The following is a 17,070-nucleotide window of genomic DNA, read 5'->3' as shown; positions in this document are numbered from 1 at the left end:
ACCACACTGCCTGCGTGGATCAAAGACCAAGGCCCTTCCAGGAGGGACAAGGCCACTTCAACAGTGTGGATCAACCACACCAAGAGCAGGATGTCCCCTTGGCTCCATAATGCAGTGGTCCTTAGCTACAACTCCAGAGAAGGGGCTGAGAGCCCTGGATGTTCAGTGATAGGAAAGCAAAAACAAGCTGCATTTCTTCCCTCCTGAGTTTGCCAACTGAGATCCATATCTTTTACTTTCTAGAGATGGGGACAGAACACAGACAGCACGGAGCTGAAGAGAGAGCAAAAACAAACTGGCGGAAGTGGCAAATGCAGACTCTTCCTGAAAAAACATTTCAAACTTAAAATTTAAAAATTATATATATATTAAAGGAAGTTCAGGGATAGAGCAGAATTAGGGAAGAGTGTGCCTATGTCTTTGTGTGTGTCCATGTGTATATCCATGTATGTATGTCTATGTGTGCACATACGTGTGTCTGTGTGTCTGTGTGTGTCCATGTCTCTGTGTGTCTGTGTGCCTGTGTGTGTACGCGTCTCTGGGTGTCTGTGTGTCTGTGTGTGTCCATGTCTCTGTGTGTCTGTGTGTGTCCATGTCTCTGTGTGTCTGTGTGTCTGTGTGTGTCCACGTCTCTGTGTGTCTGTGTGTCTGTGTGTGTACACGTCTCTGTGCGTCTGTGTATCTGTGTGTGTCCATGTCTCTGTGTGTCTGTGTGTCTGTGTATCTGTGTGTGTCCATGTCTCCGTGTGCGTTTGTGTATATTTCTATGTGAGTATCTGCATCTGTGTTTGTGTGTCTGTGTCTACATGTGTGTCTGGGTGAGTGTCTGTGTGTGTTTGGACTGGGGATAAAGGAAACATGAACACGCTTCCTTCACTTAGGCCAAGCTGTGGCTTGAAAGAAGTCAGAACTGCTCTAGCAACTAGAAACCCCTTTTCAACCTCGCACACTCTGTTCCGCACCCCCCAAATTCCTACTGTAATGTCACAACAAAGTTCGCTGGCTGTCCCCATCCCCTCTTTCCCTCCACCTATGTAACCTCCCCCCTCATTTGCAAGAAAGAAAATAGCAACATGCAACTCACACTGGGAGGTCTTGTGAGGCCGGGGCTTGCATGCTGGTGTTATTCTTTTTAAAAAATACAGCTTTATGGAGGTATAATTTACATACCATAAAAGTCACCCATTGTTAAGTATACGACTCAGTGACTTTTAGTACAGTTATACAGCTGTGCATCCAGCTTCAGAACACCTCCATCACTCTGCAGTGGGATTTTAAAAATCCACTGTCCCTCCAGCAGTCTCTGCACCCAGCAACCTCCACTCTAGTTCCGGAGTAAGTCCAACACAACCCCTCATGGTCCCACCAGCCAGGCCACCGCCACCAAGTACGGGCTTCACAGACCCAGACAGCAGCCAGCCCAGGGTCCTCTCTCTGTGCAGCACCCCCCACCCCCTCCCCGTGCTGCTGCTAATCCCCCAGGGAGCTCAGCCCAGAGGGGCTGGGGCAGAGACTAAACGCAAACTCTCTACCCACCTTCCCCACTGCTTTTGCCTAGATCCCACCAAAGCCTCCCTGTCTTCAGAATAAGACACAGATCCTTTTTTTTTTTTTAAGTTACAGATGGAGTATGAAGCTGCCTGGGTTTCAAGAGGCCCATGCTGGGAGAGGGAGGTGGATACACCGAGAAGGACAGCCCACGGAAGATGCTCCTGCTTTTCCAAGGGCCATTTGGGAGACACTTTGGCTTGTGTTTATTCTGACACAGTAAAGATTTCTTGCCTATGAAGAGACAAGGTCACGCCTCAGAAGGCCTCGCGGACTGCAGGGAGTGCTCTGCCTGCCGACTCTGGCCGTGTCCTCCCTCAGAGCTCCCGGGCCAGCTCTGGAAACTGTCCCCAACGCGCAGCCCAAGCCGAGCCCCAAGACGCTGCAGCCTGGCTCGCACCACACCACCTTACCCAATACGGAGCTGGGCCTAACTGTCCCAACTGGGGAACATGGCAGAGAAGTTTAAAATGCGCCTCAGATTCAGTTGCTGAGGGGGCTAAAGAAAATGTCAAAGGTTAAAAAGCAAAAGAATACAGCAGTGATGCCATCAGCAGCCAGCAATAAGGGAAAGGAGAATTTGGTAACCCTCCTGCTTCTTTGAGGAACGATCTCATCAGACAGTCCGCTAATTAGAGAAAGGTGCTGATGACGGGGAAAGAGGCGTTGGTGGGAATCACATGAAAAGTTATGGTGTCTCTGCGGGGGAGGGGGAGAGAGACAGGATTTTCCTATGGCCTGTGGCAGAGGCACCCGGGACTGCCCTGATTTTGCCAACTGCATTCCAGAGCTCTTTTCCTCCCATGCCCAGACAGAGCAACGGCCTCTGTAATGACTTCACGCTCGGCCAAAAGTAAACACGCTCCGCGCTTTTTCCATGGACAAATTCTAACCCCGAATTGCCAGCACTGGCTTCCCAACAATCCAGATGGAAAGCCGCCTTTCCCAAGAAAAGAAAACCTTTTCAACTAAATAATGCATCTTGGCTGCAAAAGGAAACTTTCCTAAAAGCTTCCTAGAAATTGTTTCTCGTGCAGTGATACTACAGATCACCTGAGCAAACCTTACCAATGGGACACAGTCACTTAAAATAAATACAAAAATCATCCAAGAATAAAAGCTTGCTCCTGCAAACACCTGCACTTGCAACTTAAGCAGCACATTTTATAGCCCTCAAAATACACGCACACACACACACACACACAATCACCACCACCTAACTGTAATATTCTTTCTGAAAACAGGCTGTGATAAGACAGGTGCTGATTTGAATAAAGAGCAATAGCACTTGAGATCTGAGCTCGGCAGCACCTCTGCTCGTGTCAAATGCACATCTCACTTCTCCCCACATTCCACCTTGAATCCATGTGATCCAAGCTCGGTTCTCCCCCGAGGGGGAGAAGCAGACAGAGACGGGATGGTGGACTTACCAGGTTGGAATTGGTGGCGTTGGAGTCATCTTCTGGAAAGGGAATATAGATCGCTAAGGCCACACAATTGGCAAAAATAGTCAGTAAAATAATTATTTCAAATGGTCTGAGGAAGGGAGTTAAGGAAGTCAATGCCACAGAAAGCACAAGTGAAACAAACATACATATATATATTTTTTAAATGAATCAAAGATTCATAAGAATTTTGTTTAAACAATACATTCCAAGCCCCTTGTATTCTGAAAAGAAACATATGCCTTTTTAAGTGCTTCTAATGGGTCCCCGCCAAATTTTTTCCTAATATGTCAAAAGCAGTGGAGGCCAGTCGCGTGCCAGAGTAAACACAGATTTCTAAAAACTTTTTTTCTTCTTCTTTTATTTATTTAGATTGCATTGGACTTCATTTTCCCCCCTGTGTGCTTGGGGTTGCCTCTACAGAGCAGGGCCTGCTCCAGTCGGAACAGACCGTCCCCCAGACACTCCTCCTCTCGTGGTTTCCGCGCTGCCCCCCAGGGGACTTGAGCTGGGGGCGGGAGAGGTGAGACAGATTTAAGGCAGACTTGACGTCAAGATTTTTCATTGAAATTTGAAGATTTACTTTTGATCTTTTAATCTGAAGTTTAGAGTGGTTATTGTTTTTTTCTTCTACTTTATTTCCTGACACCTTCCACAGAACCTGACGATGGCTGGAGGCTCTGGACCCTCAAGAGCATGGCAGCCCGTGTACTGTGCCTTCAGGGCAGGGCAACCATCTTTCCTCCAAGGCACAGCTCCATGTGGAATACCTTAACCCTCTTCAGTCTGTGGAGGCCCTGCCTTCGGTGGGCAAGGTTTACGTTCTAGGACCTCCTGACTTGCGTTGGTGTGTGCTAGGATCTAGAGGGATAAGCCAGCTTCACTCACCAGCAGCAGTGCACTCAGTGAGGCTCTTGTGCCCAGATTTCTTTACCAAAATATCAGGCAAAACACATTCTCCAGAGAAAATGTTATATGAGTTAATATGATAAGGGTCCTTCTACTCTGCACCTACAACTAAAGGCCAGAAAGGAGAAGCTTCAGAGGAAGGTCAGTTTGTGCTCTTTGGGCCCCAGCTTCCCCTGGTTCCCCAACACTGCCAACTTGTCAGCCTCGTCCGTGGAGCCTGACAAGATGAGGAAGGGAAAGAGGATGGAAAACCCTGGAAGAAGGGACCAACTTCCTCTCCCAGGGAAACCTCCTCACCAAGTTAATGAATTGAAGCAGGAAGAGAGACCTTAGAGATCATCTCGTCCAAACCTCTGAGGCCCAGAGAGCCTGAGAAACTTTCCCAAGACCCCACAGCAGGTACTTCCCATCAAGACGAGAACCCAGATTCCCTGAGCACAGAGTCCAGTGTTCATCCCCCTGCCGTGAATGGCCTCTGACCTGTGTTAATGACCTGGAAGGCATCTTAGTCATGGCTTTAGCTGGTGTGCTGGTCATGGATCCCCCTCGGTCCCACGGGCATAGACAAGGGTCCATTTACCAACACACTTCATGCAGATACAGAAAACAAAACCACCTCTCCCAGGTTCCAAGCTGACAAGGAGCAGGGCCAGGCCCAGAACCGGACCTACTGACTCATCTGCTCCGATACGCTGTGCTGCCCCGAGTTGGCCAAGGAAGCAGGGATGACACTGGTGGTGTTGATGACAGGGACAGCAGCAGGCAGGACAGTGGCTGACACCATGCGCTTACTCTGTGCCAGGCTCTGCTCTAAATGCTCCACACAAACACCCGAGTGAGTATGCAGTTATCATCCCCATTTCTAACTGAGGAAGCAGAGAGGTGAAATGTTAACTTGCCCAACGTCACACAGCTTGTGGTAGGATGGGATTCAAACTCAGGAAGTCCGGTTCCAAAGTCAGAATTTGTAAGGACTACTTACTCTATGCTGATTTCTATGCTGACCTATCCTGAAGTTACCCTAAAGCATTTTTAGAAAATTCATACTTTAGACCTCCTACCATGAAACCCCTTCCCTCCTAGCCCTTTCCCACCTGCTTAGGAAAGTCCCATTCGGCCCAGGGGCTGGTTGGTTTCATTCCCGTCATCTGATCCCTTGTGCCCCGCCCCCCCCACCAGGGCTACAGCACCTCAGTTCAACCGAGTCAGACCTCAGGTACCTGTCCTCAAACATCAACTCATTCCTTCCACCAAAGTGGGTGGCGGCTAAGCTTGGGGTGTTTCTTATACTACCACTTCTACATCCTCCCCCAATCCAGGCTATCCATCCATCATCTTATGCTAAAAGTCCCTGGCTACTGCGGAGACGATAATGTGTAAAGAAACCAATCAGGCAGATAAGAAAAGCCACGAGTGCAAGGTGGAGGAGATGCCAGGTAAGATCTGGAAACGTACTGTGTCACCCTGTGACAGCCAGATCATTTTTTAAACTGTTTTTCCTTCTTAATGACAGCATCAGATTCCACTCTTTCAAGGAACACTGACGAGCGAGTACACCAGACCATCTCCTGACCTGTCCAACTACCCTTCCAAGGCAGTCTGGGAATGCCATCTGACTAGCAGTGCGGAGGCTGGGCCCGCTTCCTTCCCCGCGGGGGGGGAGGACCCATTCCGCCAGGTGGACTGGCTGCAGCACCCCTCTGCCCAACCAGGGAAGCGGCTGAGCTCCACAGGTGGCACTGGGTCACAGCCTAGCTAACACTGCTGCTGACTCAGTCAACAGTCTTTTCATGAGTCCCTGCCTCGGGCCTCCTGTGGCTCTGTGACCAGTTTCCATGGACAGCATACCAGACACCGCCATTACAAAGCCCTGCTCTTCCACACTCCCCCTCCTGCCCTGTGTGCTGCTATCTGCCCTCTTCCCTTCCTCCCAGGCTAGTACGTCACCTGGCACTTCATTCTGCCTGCAGTGCTGCCTGTCAGGGAGCTGTCCGTCCCGGCAGGGGAAGACAGACTTGATGAAGTCAACTCATCCTCACGGAATACGTCCCCTGACATGTTTTTCTGAGCATGCTTCCACAGGCATAGACTCCACAGCCCTCGCTAATACTTTGGTTACTGCCCACTAAAGATGAGGAAACAGAAGCTCTGGTGATTCCAATGACTTGTGACCACTCAGAACACAGGTGGCAGCGCCATGATGGGGCGTGGTAGTTCAGGCCCCAGATCTAGGTCCCTCTGTGTCCCAGTGGGCTGGCCGGTGTCCCCTGAAAGCCTACCCTAGTATGTCTCCTCTACACTACGGGTGCACGGGGAGTGGGACGCACATGGACTGGGACTTGGGGAACTTGGATTTGAAATCCAGCTCTATCAGTTGCAGGCTGTGTGATTTGGGTAAGATCTTCAGCTTCTCCAGGCCTCAGTGCCCTCCCCTTTGGGGGAGTGTGACCCACATGGCCCCCAGCTCTCCCACTGCATGGTTCTGATGGAGCTCTTATGACAGCAGCATGCTGGGGCTGCCCAGAGCCGAGCCTCTCACCCGGTCCTCTGGGACGGGAAGCACGCTTGGCCACTCAGGACAGATGGCCAGCTCTCCAGCCGCCACTCGGCTTACGCTGCTTTCTCTTAAAGTTACTTTTTGAGTTGAGGGGCTCAAACATTTATAGAACTGACATGTCTTGCTAAACAGAAGCTCTTCCCTCCCAAGCCATCTTCTTTTGCCTTTCAACCACTACCTACTAAGGCTTCTCAATCTTTCCATGGAAACTCATGAATGACATGGAACCCTCCTAACCTGAGCCCCAGGAGACATGGTAGGAGACGTGGTAGCACTGCCTGAATGAATTCTTATTATGAAAATGCCCAACACTAAGTACCAGAGTTCACCTGTCTGTCACTAATGTATGACCACGTGGGGCTCAATGTCATCACTGGGCAAAGTCAGGGGTGGACCTACTCATCTTGAAGCTCCTTTCGATCTCCACCACCCCACAATTCCAATGACGTTAAGGGGCCTGTAATTCCACAGTGAGAGCCTGGCCCTCCAAAGCCATTTTCTCTGAAGGGCCCACTCACTGGGTTCTATGCATACAATGTGGGTCTGTGGTTAAAACTCCCAGGCAGTGTTCTCCACTTCGGCTGCACATGAGAATCACCTGGAGAACTTTGACATATGCCTGCATGGGGCTCAGGCACCTGTATTTTGTTACAACTTTCCAGGAGATGCCAATGTGCAGCCAAGTTTGAGAACCACGAGCCAGGGTGGGTCACTGACCACTACCCTCTCGCACTTCTCGGGCTTCCTCCTCCTAGAGAGAGTGGAGGTCATGAAACTACGCCAGTGCCATGACACAGGAGCCAAAGAAGGCTATGGGGTATGTAACCACTATTCACCCAACACACCAGCAGATCCCTGGACAGGCTCGGCTAGGTGAGATGATACGACCTCTCAGGATCACTTTCTCAAATGCTGCTCATGGTATGAAAAAGATATATGAAAAAAAAGACCCTGCTTGTTACTCCAGCAGATTCCTGGGCCCTATCCCCAAACATTCTGAGTCACTGAGTCTCGGGTAGCACCTAAAACTCTGCATTTACATAGCGCCCCAGTGATGAAGACAGTCTGGGAGCGAGCCTGGGGCCAGCCCCACCCAGGGTCCCGGGGGGGACACTGCCCAAGCCAGAGCGCAAAGGATATTTCCATTCAACGATGCTGATGCACGCCCTCCGGATGGGGTTCTTCAGAGTCAGGCAGAGCAGGGCACGGGGCGGGCGCGTGGCCGTCGTGCTGCCCTGCTTCTTGGGTTTCCCGTACTGCTGCCGCTTCCGCTGTGTGGAGCTGACCGTGGAGATGGTCGCGTTGCCGGCGCTCCCCATCAGCTTGGCCTGCCGGGCCGCGTCAATGGCCGCCTGCCAGGACAAGGCCGCCCCCGGTGTAGGGATGTGCTCAGGGGCGAGCCCTGCAGCAGCATTGGCATTCATGTTGGCATGAGCAGGGCGCGGGCTCCCATAGTTGGAACCTGCAGGAGGAGGGGACAGAGGACGGCAGTTACTAGGGAGAAAGCAGGAGAGCTCGGAAAAGGAACACAGACTCGCAATTTTTTTTAAATCTTATTTCAAAACTATTGCAGCAAGAGCCTGGGCGGTGGTGCATGAAAACATGGATGTGTGCCGCTGAGCAAAAAGAGTCAGGGAAACTGTTCTTGTCCCAGTTCAGCTGTGTGACCCTGGATGTGTCGCTCCTCCTCTCCAATCTCACCGACTCATCGTAGGCAATCAGACATGAGATGTATGCATTACGGCATACACACATGGCACATGTATGGACCTGGAAACACGGAGCAAGTGAGAAAAGGAGGGCACAGAAAACCGTACATATGCAACATGATATACGTCACTTACATTTGTAAGAACACATACACATAAAGGAGGTGCATAAAATATAACAGAATGGTTGTTTAAGGAAAGTGAAGAGGGAAAAAGGAATGTAGGATATGGGGATAAAAGGGAAGAGTGAATGAATGAATGAATAAATGAATGGAGAGAGAATCATTGCATGAATCAATGATGACAAATGCACAATGAATTGAAGAGTGTAATTCACTCAAGTCTCTGTACCCAAGTTCCAAAAACCAAAAATAGTATAATGAAAGGAAGGCATTGGACCCAAGTTAGATCACATCCAGGTACCTCAAATCCATCTGGGCAATGAGTGTTGACTGGATAGGAGGGGGTCAGGGGCTGTGATGGTTTTACGTTATGTCAGCAAATCCTTTGACATCCCTACCATTAAGAAAGAGGATCTATGTCCCTTCCTCCTGAAATGGGGTTGGTCTTTGGTGACCATCTTGGCCAAAAAGTACATAAGAAATGACAGTATGTGCATGCCCTGAGGCTGCCATGGGGTGAGGAAGCCCATACTAGCCAACACGGAAAGCCCACAAGCAGGGAGAGACTGCAAGACAGTCCCCAGCAGCTCCATCCACCATCTGACTGCACCCTCATGGGAGAGCCCAAACAATTCCTGACCCCTAGAAACTGTGGGAGGCAGCCAGGTGCTTGCTACTATAAACCACTTTGTTTTGGGGTGATTCATTACATAACATTTGATATCCAGGAAAGGGAGCTGTGTATGGCAGGGATTGACAAGGGGAGGGTAGAGGGACACAGGGAGGAAACCTGTGCAGCAACCAGTGAAATCCAGAGTAGAGGCATCTGCATTTCTCTGGTATAAAGGCAACTGAAGCCTTCAAGACTGACCCTAAGACACTATGCATACTTGGTGGGCATTCCTCCGTCTGATCAGCTGGATGCCTCACCCTAGAATCCTACAAGGTTTACCCAGGATCAGCTCAGCCTGGGCCCAGACCTGAATGCCCCAGAACAGATGCATGGCCTTGAGACTTGTCACCTGGTTGGGTGCCATGGGATCAAGAGAAGCAGCAGAGAATGGGGTGATAGTGTGGGCAGTGAGCCTGGCATCTGATGCCAAATCAGTTGCCCAGAGAACTGTGGCTGGAGCAGCCAGACCAGTTGCACATATGTAGCTTCCAAGGCTCCCCGCAAGGGCCCTCTCCTCTGCTCAGTGTACACACGGCTCTCCCAGGGAAGCTGCTGGGCCCAGAACAAACTGCCCCTTCCCTCTCCTCGCTGCAACTCACTAGTATTCAGATGAACACTTGGCACCTCTCCCAGCCACCCCTCCCTACTCTTATCTTGGACTGATCCTTCTATGTTTGACCTTCAAGATGACTTTTGCTCCCAGTGTGACCAGCTGTCTAGACCCTATCGCCTCCACCACCAGCCCTGTTGCCCTCAGCGCTGTCCCCTCCCCCACCCAGGGGATAAGCAATGACCTGGCTTAGCCAGACAGAACTCAGAGACACTCTGTCCTAGAGATGGACTTTAACATCCTCACCAGGCTCCTGATGTAGCAAGACCCTGAGCTTTCTGGTTATATTACTTAAGTAACTTAGCTTAGGCTAACTCGAATTGGGTTTCTGTCCTTCGCAACTGAAAAAGACCTGACGAATATGCTTGTTCAACGCTACAAAGATTGTACCTGTCTGGGCTGTCATTTCTGCTGAATTCCAAAATCTATGTCCTTTCTGTCATCACACCCATGACAGACAATAAATAAGTTTCTACTCTTACACCAATTGATTGACATGACTGCACAAAATGCTGGACCCAAAGGATTCTGAGACTTCTCCACGTACAAGAGGAAAGTATGTCATGATAGCTTAGTGATGTCTGCCACGGGTACAAACGGTAGGGAATGCTATCACAGATGCCACGAATTTACCAGCCCTCTGTGATACCACGATGAGCACATCAGGTCTTCTTTAGTACCGGATGGCCCACTGCCTTCCTGATCCCTGACAGTTGCCTCCTGCACTATTGCCATCTGGTCCCTGTAGCATTAGGACCCCACGCCCACTCCCCAGGGCCTGGAAAATTGCCTCTGTGCTATACTCAATTCATGGCTATATTCTCAACGGGACACGCGCTCCTGTCTCACCATCTACTCCATTCACCCCCCTCCTTTCCTCTGCTCCAGCTGGTCCAGGCAGCTGCCGCACCCCCGGGGGGTAAAGTGTTTTACCCAGAATGTCAGGATCATAGAGAACCCAAACACTTCCTATGAGAAGTCCTCTCTCTCTCACATACCTTGCCATTGTCCTCCCTGCACTCACTGTGTGGATCCTAAGCATAAAGCTAGGAAGACCCTAATATGACTGGGGCCTTCGCTTTTCTTATGATACCCCAGAGGAAGGAATTAGAAGGCAGTATCTGAATTAATAAAGGCACCCGAAGCATCAGAACTGCTTCAGTAACCAGCAAGTGTTCGTATCTCCATTTAACACATAAGAAAACAAAGGAGTGTATGACTCATTAAAGGTCACAAAGTGAGACAATGAAAGATTTCTGCAGCACGCACAGGACTCACGGTTCACTGCTAAACTATACTCCGCCTCCTCAGAACTCACCCATGCGCCCCACATGCATACACACGTGTGTGCTCACATCCACGGCCACAAGAAAAGCATACGTCTCCTACTGGGTTTATGGGCCTTGAGGTTGAAGGGGCTGCTGCATTTCTAACCTAAGAACATCCTTTACGTTTGGCATAATCTTCACAGGAAGGAGTCCACTGTGTGAACAGCCTCTCCAGTAACCCTCAGGGCAGCCCTGGGATGAGTGAAAGTGGAAGGTGTCCCCGTTTCTATGGGCTGTGTTGGAGTGACCAGTAGCCTGTGGCTTAATCTCATGTCTTACTGGGTTTGCTGGGAGCACTGGAACTCTCGTTTTGTCCATTCAATCTGTGATCTATAATTTTTCCTTCCTAGACTCCCTCCTTGCCCAGCACGGACAACACTTAATCAACTCTATTTTATTTCCTAGACTAACTTCTCTTCCCATACATAAAAGCAGCCTATGTCTTCAGCACTGTCAGCCCCTCCAGACCCCAAATCTCTTCTCACAAGCCCACAGCACCTCATACCTTCTTGCAGACTGCTGTCTTCAAACCCATCTTTGGATTCATTCCCAAGCACTGTCTTCATCCTCCTCTCTCCTACTACTTGCTAGTTCCAAAAACCGAGCCATCCTGGAGTGTTTAGACAATGCTTTGGAAGAAGGCAGGAAGCACTGGCATGAGAACACATCCATGGCCTCAGAAAGGCTGCGTGAAGGGTGTGTCCTATGCACCCTGAGGTGGTGACATGGAGAGCAAGGTGACCAGGGCTCCGCAGAGCCAAGATGTGGTTCTAAAAGCCAGGTCCTGGCAGGCTGACTTCTGAGCCACCCTGCACCATGGGTGACCTTCTTTATGTTCCCAGAGCACAAGGACCTCTTTGGAGCACTCCATCTGGAGAAAGCACATACAAAGAAGCCCATGGGGAAAAATGGAATGTCAACCTCTCCCTAGCCAAAGAACAAAAAAACAACCTCCATTATTTTGGTCCTGGAAGCTCTGAGCACTGCTACAGCCCTGTGACCTGACTAAGGGCACTGCCATGGTAAACACGGAGTCACACACGGGCGATACAGGTGCGGCCCCTCCGGGTTAGCCTCCCACTGGGGCTATGCTTCAGGGCCCAGCTTAGCCTCCCCTTCTCCCAGCAATCTCCCCTCATCCCCTGGGATGGCTCCCTACCCAGACCCGAGGCTCTTTTAGTATCTCCAGGTCCCACTCAGGAAGGGGGCACCACTATCCAAGAATCCCAGGAATGGAAAATAACCACCTTCGGTTCAATGCTTTTGAACCCAGAGCAGTGCCATGGAGGAAGGGCAAGCAGCCTTGTGTCCCTGATGGCTTTTGTTAGCACGAAATAACCACCCAATGCAAAGAGACCAATTTTCAAATTATAAAGCTGATTCAAAGCTCTGTCTCCTGGCTGCCAGCTGAAAAGATGCCACCATTTAAGCCTGCTCTGGCTCCTGCCTTACTAAACTATTTTTACTGGTATTCTTGTCCCTGAATGAGCCCCAGAGCAGCGGCTCAGCAGATCAGGCCACATACAAACAGGTGGATGCCCACAGCGGCGACCTCGCCCTCACACAGAAGAAAATGATTCCCATTTGTCAAATGGCCCAGCTCGCCTGACTTCAGAGAGCAGCTCCCTCCTCCCGCACACAGGGGCTGCTGCTTCTCCAAGGGACCAGGACGAGGGCAACACCCCTGTACAGACTGGTCAGCCACAGGTCATTCTGCTCTGCAAGGTCCTAGGAAAGAGTCCAAGTCCGGAGGCAGTGGCTTATGCTTCCTTGGTATCCCTGTGAGTAAGGCGTGGAGCTGGGGACCTGGAAGGTGTTCGGTGATGAAAAAGTGGATTTCATTTTCCCTTTAATCCATCTCCATACATGTACCTGATCCAGGGCGTTATTGCAGAAGACGTTCAGTATCTACTTGCTAACAACAGCAATATGATGATGTCATGATAAAGATGAAGGCGGGTAACAGTTAAACACTAGAAACTGAGGGAGTCAGTCCATCTATGCCCTAAAGCATGGGCTTCTTCAGGCTCTTCCACTTACTTCTGGGACAGGGTTGTGGGGGAGATTTCTGAAGGAAGAGGTTGTGAGCCATGACTTCCTTCTCCCCCACCACTCCCTAGTCCAGGTCTCCACCTGTTTCTTGCCCAGAATGCTGCAGTGGCCCCCTGACATTTCTCTCTCTCTCTTTGCCTATCCCCAATCCAATCTCCATGCAGCAGCCAGAGTGACCTTTTAGAAATAGAAATCATAAATCAGGTCCTGTCATTCTCCTAGATAAATCTCTTCAAAATCTGGACTTGTTGCCATGACTTATGAAGCCCACATAGGCGCTGGCGCCGGTCACTTCTCTGAGCTCATCTCATTCCCCTCTCAGCCTGGTCCAATGCAATCCTCACATATGAGCCTAATTTCACTCCTCCAAAATGCTCACTTCTTAAATGCTGCAGTACCTTTGCATGTACTTAGAATGTTATTCCCTCTGCTTTTAGCTTAGTGAGTCCTTCTCTCACCTCAGGTTTGGGCTTAAATAATTCCTTCTCAAAACCCCTGACCTGGATCCTCTAATGTAAATATGCAGAGTTCAAAGACTGGCTGCCAGTGGGCGCCCCATCTCCCTGCCTCCATACTACCCTTGAATAGAGATGCCCAAACTCCCGGCACGATAAAGAGATCCCCAATTAGCCATGTGTGTAGAGAAAAGTACAGTGCTACAGATGAACTTCGACAGCACAACCTCCCTCTTAGCCTTAGCACCTTCATCTGGGCACAAGGGAGGTCACTGCTAAAGATGAGACTTTGTACCCACAACTGCAACGCAAATCAATTTACGGAGAGCAAGAAGCAGCAGTTCACACTGGGCAGGGAGAGAACGGAAAATGCATTTCCTCCTAACGTCCTAACCACTCTCTCACTTAGCAATCTCTCCAGTGCAAAGGAAATGCTTTCTCTCAGGCCAGGGTGTCACCTGAGACCTTTGTAGAAGCCCATTCCGCTTTTGCTGTCTGTAATTTCACCGTGGTGACCAGGGGCCTCCATTCTCTTTTAGAGTGTAGCAGCCAACCTGAAACAGAAACTGTGCTTTCTCTGCCCATTAAAGGCCAAAATGACTAGAAAGCAGGAGGCCATTAATCTTATCTATCCAGAGTGTTACAGAGATAGCTGGGAAACTCAAACGGGGAAGATTCTCTCTCCTGGTCTTAAGATACCCGAGGCCCTATCTGTCTTAAGCCCAGTGGTGCCCATGCAGAGAAGGATCAGCTCTGGCTCACCCCCATGGGGCAGATAGGGTAGACCAGTAGACTAACTCAGCAGCTCTTCCAACCTCCTTCTGCTGTGCCTGCCTGTCCTACAGATGCCAAAGAGCTAAAAATTCTAATTTCCAACCTTCCTCATAGCTGGACTTCCTGATGTGGCTATGGAGTTTGGCCAACTCAAATGAATGAAACTAAGTCTGGTGGGGAGAGCATCTATTTCACTGCTACAAGGCCGGTGAGGCTCTGGCGATGCTTTCCCAATGACTGGAACGTGGATAAGGGGGTGTGATCCTGGAGCCAGCTCTTGGGCTTCCAGATTCCCCAGCTTCCTAATTATACCAGAGTCTCGGTCCCCTTGGTGGGCCAGCTCTACAGCCTTATTCCGGGAGTCATTCCTAGAGGTCTGACCTAGATCCTGCTCTCCCAACCCTTCCAATGATTTTGTAAGCCCTTAAATTCCTGTATTAACTATGTTTCCTCTCAAAAAGACTATGGCAGTGTCTACTGTAGGTCTGAACTCTGACTGAGACATATGGTCTATAGCCTCGCTGTCTAATAGAACATCTACAGTGATGAAAATGTTCTATTCATTCTTCGATGCCCAATATGGTAGCCACCAGCCGTTGCTGACTCTTAAGCACTTGAAATGTAGCAAGTGCAACTACAGAACTACATTTTAAATTTTATTTAATTTCAATTAATTTACATATAAATAGCTACAGATGGCTAGTGGCTATCATACAGGACAGCACAGGCCTACATTAAGAGGAAGTCCTAATGCAAAAAGCATGATTTGTGATGGAACTTTTCAAAACAAGCAATCAAGAACCAATTCAGATGCTGATAGGTGGGTGGATTTTCTGATCAGGAAATAACCACCCTATGCAAAAAGGCATGTGTTCAAAGCATAAGAGAGTCTGAGACCCAACAAACAACATTAGAAACAAAAAGTCATTTTTCAATGGCTAATCCTCTTGGCAAATGAACAGAAACTAATGATCCCAAGGGGCAGATGGGGAAGCTGAATCTTCCCCCCAACCTGAGTGGGTCCTAAGAGATCCCCAGGACATCCCAGCTGACGTGGAACCCTCTCCCCAGACCGAGCACCCAAAGGGTCTTCGCAGTGTGTCACATCTGCTGCCTCTACCTCTCACTGGAGACATTTCACACTCTTTTCGACAGCATTCTCGTCCACTCTTCCCTCACCCTTCTACAAACACTGATCATGAGAGAAGCAGATGCTCAGAACAGACCCTTGGCCACAGCAGTCAAACCTGCTCCGAAACAAAGACAAGGACCCAAGGATATCTGTGGCCATCCCCCCGACTAAATCATTCAGACACTGCCTTAAATAAAACCATGTCTTTCCTGTTCTACACCCTACTCCTCTCTAATGACAGGGCCAAAGCAAAGAACCTGGAGTATTTCAGAAGCCCAAGCTGACAGGAAGAGTGGTCAAGCTACTGTCATTCACACCTTCTAGTGATCCAGCAAACTAAATCTTTTCTCTGTTCTTCACAGGGCAGCTAGTCACAAGGAGAGAAAGAAAGGAAAAGGAAACCTCTGAGGGACTCCCATGGAAAGAAATAGATGCAGTCCTGACTGAGGTCAGATACCAGCTAGAAAAACAGAAAGCCTTCTGGATGCCAATGTCTGGGACAGGCAGGAAGAGTGCCACAAGCCTGGCACAACACTGACCAAACACTGGCTCCTGGTCTCCTTGGCAATGACTAATGAGTGCCTGAGAGGGGTTACACTCTGGTATGTGGGCCCTTCTTCTATTCTCCCAGTGATCTGTAAGCTCCTTGAGAGCAGGACCCAGCTTTGTGGCCTCAGAAACCCAGCAGACTGTCACCTAGTAGGTGCTCAAAACACATTTGCCATGTGGAAGTTCTTTTGCAGAATTTTTATTTGGCCTTCAGAGATTTCTATACAGAAGTTTACAGAGATGATGTTATTCAATTATTTTAGATTAGAATGTCATATATGTGTGTTTCTTTCTTTCTTTAGAAAAAGAGGGAGTGCGCAAGTGGAGGGGCAGAGAGAGAGGGAAAGAACCTTAAGCAGACACCCTGCTGCGTGCGGAGGCCAACAGGGGGCTCGATCCCACAATCCTGAGATCATGACCTGAGTGAAAATCAGGAGTCTGACACTTAACTGACTGAGCCCCTTCTGTGTTTATTTCATATGTTAGGTGAATATTTGTTTCTTATCCCCCAGTAGAAGGGAAGCCCCAGGAAGCAGGCACCTTTGTCTATTTTGTTCACCACTGTATTCCCCAGAGTCCAGAACAGCCTGGACTATGGTGTGTGTCCAACAAAGATGTGTTGAACAAATGATTGAATATCTCAAAGTGTAATTGTCCCATTACATTTTTTTCCCATGACATTTTTAATTACTTCAACTTCTTGCCCCAAGACATAGAGGGTTTTGCTGCTTTGGCCCCATTTTATTGGTAGGAAAACAGAGACCTGGAGTCTCTGCACCTCTCCCAATCACCAGAACGAGAACCTATGAGGCAGCACCATCTTGGGAGGACAGTTTTTAGTATATCCAGTGGTCCCAACCTCCTTCCTTCTCACCACCTGGGAGGATGGGGTGACACAGGAAGACTCACTTGGCTAATCCTCAGCTGCCCACATACTGCACCCAGTGAAGTGGGCAGAGCTCCCTTGGGAACCAGCAGTAATTCCTGACTCCATTCTCTGCCTGTGAATGCCCAGCCACACTGCCACAGAGGAATGGCATATGGCAGCGCAGCCCTGCTGAGGCTCAGAGCTCACAGACTCAGACCCTCCAGGCCAGGAGAGGTTCTGTTCTATGGGAGAGAAGGTCTGACTGTGCCTGGAGTCTCTTCAGCCCTGCTGGGGGCAGGGGAAGCTGAACTCCAGAACCCTGCCCAGCTGGAAGCATGC

At 49.6% G+C, this 17,070-nt stretch overlaps 1 protein-coding gene across 1 annotated transcript in view; it reads right to left on the bottom strand.

Moving 5' to 3' along the window:
• Positions 1-17,070, bottom strand: part of CACNA1C (calcium voltage-gated channel subunit alpha1 C) — a 650,688-nt gene that overhangs the window by 586,325 nt on the left and 47,293 nt on the right. The window contains 2 exon segments of the mRNA XM_027592946.2: positions 2,979-3,084; positions 7,600-7,921. Coding sequence (XP_027448747.2) covers positions 2,979-3,084; positions 7,600-7,921 — 428 coding nt within the window.

This window comes from Zalophus californianus, chromosome 9 (genome assembly GCF_009762305.2).
Source record: "Zalophus californianus isolate mZalCal1 chromosome 9, mZalCal1.pri.v2, whole genome shotgun sequence".
NCBI classification, from domain to species: Eukaryota; Metazoa; Chordata; class Mammalia; order Carnivora; family Otariidae; genus Zalophus; species Zalophus californianus.
This window is presented reverse-complemented; position numbering and strand designations above follow the sequence as displayed.